Source organism: Catharus ustulatus, chromosome 29, assembly GCF_009819885.2.
Source record: "Catharus ustulatus isolate bCatUst1 chromosome 29, bCatUst1.pri.v2, whole genome shotgun sequence".
NCBI classification, from domain to species: Eukaryota; Metazoa; Chordata; class Aves; order Passeriformes; family Turdidae; genus Catharus; species Catharus ustulatus.
In genome coordinates, this window is record NC_046249.1 from 2,486,037 (window position 1) to 2,494,756 (window position 8,720).

Here is an 8,720-nt window from a genome sequence, read left to right on the forward strand (position 1 = left end):
CGTGTCCCCTCTGCCACATCCTCGGGGCCACCCCTGGCCCTTTCCAGAGGCTCTGTCCTGGGATCGGCAAAACCCAAATTCCTGAAATTCCCGAAATTCCTGCAAGAATCTGCGGGATCCCGATCCCACCCGATCCCATCCCACCCTCCTGTGAAATTCCATCATTCCAAATCTTCCCAGGATTCCCACACGGATCCACAGGATCCCAATTCCACCTGATCCCACCTGATCCCTCCTGTGAAATTCCATCATTCCCAATCCAAATTTTCCCAGGATTCCCAAATGGATCCACAGGATCCCAATTCCACCTGATCCCACCCTCCTGTAAAATTCCATCATTCCCAATCTTCCCAGAATTCCTGGGAATTGCCACACGGATCCACAGAATCCCAAATCCGGGGATGGGATCAGGACAGAATCCAAGGATCCCAAAGAAATCCATGGATGGGAATCTCAAATCCAGAGATCCCAAATCCAAATCAATCCAGGGATGGGAAGAGAATCCTAAATCTGGGGATCCCAAATCCAAGAATCCCAAAACAATCCAGGGATGGGAGGAGAATCCCAAATCCAAGGAATCCCAAATTTAGGGATGGGATCTGGACAGAATCCAGGGATCCCAAATCAATCCATGGATGACAATCCCAAATCCAAATGAATCCAGGAATGGGAGAAGAATCCCAAATCTGGGGATCCCAAATCAACCCAGGAATCCAAGTATCCCAAGGATCCCAAATCAATCCAGGGATCTCAAATCCAGGTATTCCAAATCCAAGAATCCAATGATCCCAGGGATCCCAAATCCAAGGATCCCAAATCCCAAGAATTCCAAATCCCAGGGATCCCAAACCTGGGAATTTCAAATCAAGGGATCCAAGGATCCCAGGGATCCCAAATCCAAGGATCCCCAATCCCAGGGATCCCAAATCCAGGGATCCCAAATCCCAGGAATCCCAAATCCAAGGATGGGAGGAGAAGCCCAAATATGGGGATCCCAAATCAACCCAGGGATCCCAAATCCAAGGATCCCAAATCCCAAGAATTCCAAATCCCAGGGATCCCAATTCAATCCAGGGATCTCAAACCCAGGAATCTCAAATCAAGGGATCCAAGGATCCCCAATCCCAGGAATCCCAAATCCCAGGAATCCCAAATCAATCCAGGGATCTCAAATCCCAGGAATCCAAGGATCCCAGGGATCCCAAACCCAGATATCCCAAATCCAAGGATGGGAGGAGAAGCCCAAATCCAAGGATCCCAAATCCCAAGAATTCCAAATCCCAGGGATCCCAATTCAATCCAGGGATCCCAAACCCAGGAATCTCAAATCCAAGAATCCCAAATCCAGGGATCCCAAGCCCAAGGATCCCAAATCCAGGAGTCCTAAATCCCAGGAACCCCCAATCCCAGGAATCCCAAAACAATCCAGGGATCTCAAACCCAGGAATCTCAAATCAAGGGATCCAAGGATCCCCAATCCCAGGAATCCCAAATCCAGGAATCCCAAATCAATCCAGGAATCCCAAATTCCAGGAGTCCCAAATCCAAGGATCCTAAATCCAAGAATGCCAAAACCTGGAATCTCAAATCCCAGGAATCCCAAATCCAGAGATCCCAAATCAATCCAGGGATCCCAAATCCAAGAATCCCAAATCCAGGGATCCCAAATCCAGAGATCCCAAATCAATCCAGGAATCCCAAATCCAAGGATCCCCAATCCCAGGGATCCCAAATCCAATAATCCCAATCCAACGACCCCAAATCCAGGAATCCCCAATCCCAGGGATCCCAAATCCCAGGATGGGAGGAGAATCCCAATCCCAAAGATGATTCCCGCATGGATCCGTGGGATCCCAGTTCATCCCAGTTGATCCCAGTCGATCCCACACAATTCCCACCCCTCCCACTCTTCCCAGCACCCGCAGGAGCCACTTCAGGGTGTCCCCGATGTCACCTCAGGGTGTCCCTGATGTCACCTCTGGGGGTGTCCCCTCCCCGAAATTCCCAAAATTTAAACCAAAGAAATTCCCCAGGAAATCCCAACCCTGTCCCTTGTCCCCAAACTGTCCCCAACGTGTCCACTGGCACCAAAATGTCACCAATGCCTCCAAAAGTGTCACCAATGCCACCAAAAAATGTCACCAATACCCCAAAAATGGCAGCAATGCCCCCCAAAAATGCCACCAATGTCCAAAAAATGCCACCAAAGCCCCCAAATGCCATCAACACCCCCATGTCCCCATGTCCCCGTGTCCCTTGTCCCCTCCCTGTCCCCCCCGTGTTGGTGTCCCCTCCCCCAGTAAAGCCGAGCTGTGTCCCAGCCGTGTCCAGTTCCGTACTGGGAATGTCCCCAAACGCATCGGGGCGGGGATGGGGCCCCAAAAATGTCCCAAAATGTCCCCAAAAGAGGGGCGGGGTTTATTGGGGGAAAGGACAAGAAACCCAAAAATGTCACCATGGGGTGGCAGTGTCACCCTAGGGTGCTCAGTGTCACCTTGAGGGGGTCGGTGTCACCCCTGGGGTGGGGTTGGTGTCACCTGGGGATGTCCCCAGGGTGCGGCTGGCACTTGATGTCACTCAGTGTCACTCGATGTCACCCCTGGATGTCCCTTGGTACTCGGTGTCACTCATCGTCACTTGGTGTCACGCAGGGATGTCCCCAGGGTACAGCTGGCACTTGATGTCACTCGGTGTCACTCCCAGATGTCCCCAGGGTGCAGATGGCACTCAGTGTCACTCGGTGTCACCCCCGGATGTCCCTTGGCACTCGGTGTCACTCATTGTCACTCAGGGGTACAGCTGGCACTCGGTGTCACTCGGTGCCACCCAGGGATGTCTCCAGGGTACAGCTGGCACTCGGTGTCACTTGATGTCACCCTGGGGGGGGTTGGTGTCACCCTGGGATGTCCCCTGGCACTCGGTGTCACTCAGAGATGTCCCCCAGAGATGTCCTCGGGGTGCAGTTGGGACTCGGTGTCACTCAGTGTCACTTGGTGTCACTCTCTGTCACTCAGGGATGTCTCCAGGGTGCAGCTGGCACTCGATGTCATTTGGTGTCACTCATTGTCATTCAGTGTCATCCAGGGATGTCCCCAGGGTGCAGCTGGCACTTGATGTCACTCGGTGTCACTCAGTGTCACCCCCGGATGTCCCTTGGTAGTCGGTGTCACTTGCTGGCACTCGGCGTCACTCGTTGTCACTCAGTGTCACTCACTGTCACCCGGGGATGTCCCCAGGGTAGAGCTGGCACTCTCCCTGTGCCAGCAGCACCCCCATGGCCCGGTGCAGCAGGGTCACTCTGTGTCACTCAGTGTCACTCTCTGTCACCCAGGGATGTCCCCAGGGTACAGTTGGCACTCTCCCTGTGCCAGCAGCACCCCCATGGCCCAGTGCAGCAGGGTCACTCTGTGTCACTCAGTGTCACCCGGGGATGTCCCCAGGGTAGAGCTGGCACTCAGGGTCACTCAGTGTCACCCGGGGATGTCCCCAGGGTAGAGCTGGCACTCTCTGTCACTCAGTGTCACCCGGGGATGTCCCCAGGGTAGAGCTGGCACTCCCCCTGTGCCAGCAGCACCCCCATGGCCCGGTGCAGCAGGGTCACTCAGTGTCACTCAGTGTCACCCGGGGATGTCCCCAGGGTAGAGCTGGCACTCGGTGTCACTCAGTGTCACCCGGGGATGTCCCCAGGGTACAGCTGGCACTCCCCCTGTGCCAGCAGCACCCCCATGGCCCGGTGCAGCAGGGTCAGTGTCACTCAGTGTCACCCGGGGATGTCCCCAGGGTACAGCTGGCACTCTCCCTGTGCCAGCAGCACGCCCATGGCCCGGTGCAGCAGGGTCACTCAGTGTCACTCAGTGTCACCCGGGGATGTCCCCAGGGTACAGCTGGCACTCTCCCTGTGCCAGCAGCACGCCCATGGCCCGGTGCAGCAGGGTCACCCCCAGGCGCCGCCGTCTCTCCCCCCCCCAGGCCGCGGCCGGGCCGTAACAGCGACCCCGACGGGCGTTGGTCAGGGACTGCAGGCCTGGGGACAGGGGACAGGGGTCAGGGGGACACTCATGGGGCCAGAGGTCAGGGGTCAGGGGGACACTCATGGGGCCAGGGGTCAGGGGGACACCCAGAGGGTCAGGGGACCACCCGTGGGGACGGACAGGGGACACCCTTGGGATGGGCAGGGGGTCAGGGGACACCTGTGGGGTCAGGTGGGCACTCACAAGGATGGGCAGGGGACAGGGGGCACCCACGGGGACAGGCGGACACCTATGGGGTCAGGGGGACACCTCTGGGGAGGGACAGGGGATACCCACAGGGTCAGGGGGACACCCACGGGGTCAGGGGTCAGAGGTCACCCATGGGGTCAGGGGACACCCGTGGGGTCAGGGGGACACCCATGCGGTCAGGGGGACATCCATGGGGACAGGGGTCAGAGGTCACCCACGGGGACAGGGGGACACCCTTGGGGTCAGGGAGCACCCACGGGGACAGGGCAGCACCCACAGGGACTGGGGACACCCACGGGGATGGGCAGGGGGTCAGGGGGCACCTATGGGGACAGGGGATCACCCATGGGGAGGGACAGGGGGGCACCTGTGGGGACAGGGGGCCACCTCTGGGGAGGGACAGAGGGGCACCCATGGGGACAGGGAGACACCCGTGGGGATGGGCAGGGGGTCAGGGGGCACCTATGGGGACAGGGGGACACCCACAGGGTCAGGGGACACCCATGGGGACAGGGGATCACTCATGGGGAGGGACAGGGTGGCACCCACGGGGACAGGGGGACACCCACGGGGACTGGGGACACCCACGGGGTCATGGGGGCACCCATAGGGATAGGGGGACACCCGTGGGGTCAAGGGGCACCCACAGGGACAGGGGACACCTACGGGGATTGGGGACAGCCCCAGGACCCCCAGACTGTGGTGGGAGGGTGGGGATGGGGGGGGTTGGGGCTGTGGGATTGGGAATGGGGACAGTGGGATTTGGGGTTGGGATTTGGGGTTGGGATTGGCAGTGGGGGAATGGGATTTGGGATTGGGGACAATGGGATTTGGGATTTGGGATCTGGGACTGGGATTTGTGGTTGGCAATGAGGGCAGTGGGATGTGGATTTGGGATCTGGGATTTTGGATTTGGGATTGGCCATGGGGACAGTGGGATCCAGGATTGGGGTTGGCAGTGGGGGAATGGGATTTGGGATTTGAGATTTAGGATCTGGGATTTGGGATCTGGGACTGGGATTTGGGATTGGCAATGAGGGCAGTGGGATCTGGGATTTGGGGTTGGGATCTGGGATTGGGGATTTGGGGTCGACAGTGGGAGCAGTGGGATTTGGGGCTGGGATTTGGGATTGGGATTTGGGAGTTGGGGTTGGGATTTGGGGTTAGCAGTGGGGGAATGGGATTTGGGATTTGAGATTTTGGATTTGGGATTGGGGTTGGGGTTGGCAGTGGGGGAATGGGATTTGGGATTTGAGATTTAGGATCTGAGATTTGGGATCTGGGACTGGGATTTGGGATTGGCAATGAGGGCAGTGGGATCTGGGATTGGGGGTTGGGATCTGGGATTGGGATTTGAGGTTGGGATTTGAGGTTGGGATTTGGGATTGGGATCTGGGATTGGGGGCCAGGATTTGGGGTTGAGATTTGGGGTCAGGATCTGGGGTTGGGATTTGGGATTGGGGGTCGGGTTTTGGGATTTGGGGTTGGGATTTGGGGTCGGGATCTGGCATTTGGGGTTGGGATCTGGGATTGGGATTTGAGGTTGGGATTTGGGGTCAGGATTTGGGATCTGGGGCCGTGTTTGGGGTCAGGATTTGGGATTTGGGGTCAGGATTTGGGGCCGTGTTTGGGGTCAGGATTTGGGATTTGGGGCCGTGTTTGGGGTCAGGATTTGGGATTGGGGCCGTGTTTGGGGTCAGGATTTGGGATTGGGGCCGTGTTTGGGCTCACCCAGCGCCTCCAGCATGCAGCTCTCGCGGGTCAGGGCCTCGCGGGGCGCGCGGTGCGGGAAGCAGAGCAGGGGCACCACGCCCTGCCCCGAGCCCCAGATCGCCAGGATGCGCCGCACCTTGGGGCAGCCCTGCCCAGCCCCAAAACTGTCACCACGGCCCCAGAACTGTCACCATGGCCCCAGAACTGTCACCATGGCCCCAAAACTGTCACCACGGCCCCAAAACTGTCACCACAGCCCCAAAACCGTCACCATGGCCTCAAAACTGTCACCACGGCCCCAAACACAGCCCTGCCTGCCCCAAAACTGTCACCATGGCCTCAAAACTGTCACCACGGCCCCAAACACAGCCCTGCCCGCCCCAGAACTGTCACCAGGGCCCCAAAACTGTCACCATGGCCCCAAAACTGTCACCACAGTCCCAGAACTGTCACCATGGCCCCAGAACTGTCACCATGGCCCCAAACACAGCCCCAAAACTGTCACCACGGCCCCAAACACAGCCCTGCCCGCCCCAAAACTGTCACCACGGCCCCAAAACTGTCACCACAGCCCCAAAACAGCCACCACAGCCCCAGAACTGTCACCATGGCCCCAAACACAGCCCTGCCCGCCCCAGAACTGTCACCATGGCCCCAAAACTGTCACCATGGCCCCAAACACGGCCCCAAAGTTCAGCACCACGGCCCCAAAGCCCCATTCCCAACCCTTCATTCCCATCCCCATTCCCCCATTCCCAATCCCATTCCCCAATACCCCTTTCCTATTTCCAATCCCATTCCCTCACTCCCCGCTTCCCATTCCCCCAATCCTACAGCCCCATTCCCATTCCCCACTCCCCCAATCCCGATCCCAATCCCATCCCCATTTCCCCATTCCGATCCTCATCCCAATCCCACCCCAATCCCAGTCCCAATCCCAGTCCCATTTCCCCATTCCCCAATCCCATTCCCATTTCCCCAATCCCATTCCTCAATCCCAATCCCATTCCCCACTCCCCCAATCCCACCCCAATCCCCATCTCAATCCCATCCCATTCCCTATTCCCCTTCCCAATCCCCCATCCCATTCCCCAATCCCATTTCCATTTCCCCCATTCCCATTCCCCAATCCCACCTCCCCAATTCCAACCCCATTTCCATTTCCCCATTCCCCACTCCCCCAATCCCAACCTCCATCTCAATCCCATCCCATTCCCCTTTCCCATTCCCAATCCCAATCCCCCAATCCCATTCCACAATCCCATTTCCATTTCCCCATTCCCATTCCCCAATCCCAATTCCATCCCATTTCCTCATCCCCACTTCCCCATCCAACCCCAATCCCAATCCCATCCCAATTTCCCAATTCCATTTCCCCAATTCCAACCCCATTTCCATTTCCCCCATTCCCATTCCCATTTCCCCATTTCCATTTCCCCAGTTCCAATCCCACTCCCAATCCCATTTCCATTTCCCCCATTCCCATTCCCCAATCCCAATCCCCCTCCCAATCCCATTTTCATTTCCCCAATCCCATCCCCATTTCCCCATTCCCCAATCCCAACCCCATCCCCATTTCCCCATTTCCATTCCCCAATTCCATTCCTATTCCCATTCCCCAATCCCAATTCCAATCCCATTTCCCCATCCCCACTCCCCCAATCCCATTCCCATTTCCCCAATTCCAATCCCACTCCCAATCCCATTTCCATTTCCCCCATTCCCATTCCCCAATCCCACCCCAACCCCACTCCCAATCCCACCCCAGTCCCATCCCATTCCCCACTCCCCCAATCCCAATCCCAATCCCATTTCCATTTCCCCCATCCCCATTCCCAATACCAATCCCATCCCGATTTCCCCATTCCCAATCCCACTCCCAATCCCCATCCCCATCCCCATCCCCAATCCCCCTCAATCCCAATCCCATTTCCCCATCCCCATTTCCCCAATCCCATTCCCCAATCCCATCCCCATTTCCCCCATTCCCATTTCCCCAATCCCATTTCCAAATCCCATTTCCATTTCCCCATCCCATTTTCATTTCCCCAATCCCATTCCCAATCCCCGCTCACCCCGGCTGTCCCCCGGCGCTGCTGTGCCCTCGCCTGCCGCAGGTGCCACCAGGGCCTGGCCCGTGTCCCCTTGCCCACGTAGAACACGGCGGTGACAAAATCCCGGAACCGCTGGGCGGGGCTGAGCCCGGGGCTGCGCCGGGGCAGGTCCCGAGTGACCCTGGGGACATGGGGTGACACTGAGTGACACTGGGGTGACACCTGGGACTGCGCCGGGGCAGGTCCCGAGTGACCCTGGGGACATGGGGTGACACAGGGGACACGGGAGTGACACCTGGGACTGCACCGGGGCAGGTTCTGGGTCACCCTGGGGACACGGGAGTGGCACTGGGTGACACAGGAGTGACCCTGGGGACACGGGGGGGACACTGGGGTGACACAGGATGTCCCAAAGGTGACATAGGGTGTCCCAGAAGTGGCACCGGGTGACATAAGGGTGGCAGGGGGTGGCACAGAGGTGTCCCAAGGGTGACACAGGAATGACACGGGGTGTCCCAGGGGTGACAGGAGGGTGACAGGGGTGTCCCAGGGGTGACAGGAGGGTGACAGGGGTGTCCCAGGGGTGTCCCAGGGGTGACAGGAGGGTGACAGGGGTGTCCCAGGGGTGTCCCAGGGGTGACAGGAGGTGACAGGAGGATGACACGAGTGTCCCAGGGATGACAGGAGGGTGACAGGGGTGTCCCAGGGGTGACAGGGGGTGTCCCAGGGGTGA

The 8,720-nt window shown here is 58.2% G+C and overlaps 1 protein-coding gene across 1 annotated transcript; it reads left to right on the top strand.

The window, feature by feature from the left end:
- The first annotated feature begins 635 nt into the window (after positions 1-635).
- LOC117008493 (sporozoite surface protein 2-like) lies at positions 636-2,170 on the top strand. Its single transcript, XM_033082403.2, has 2 exons — positions 636-1,602; positions 1,686-2,170. The coding sequence occupies exons 1-2, from the start codon at positions 636-638 to the stop codon at positions 1,739-1,741; spliced, it is 1,023 nt and encodes a 340-aa protein (XP_032938294.1). The 3' UTR covers positions 1,742-2,170.
- The last annotated feature ends 6,550 nt before the right edge of the window (positions 2,171-8,720 follow it).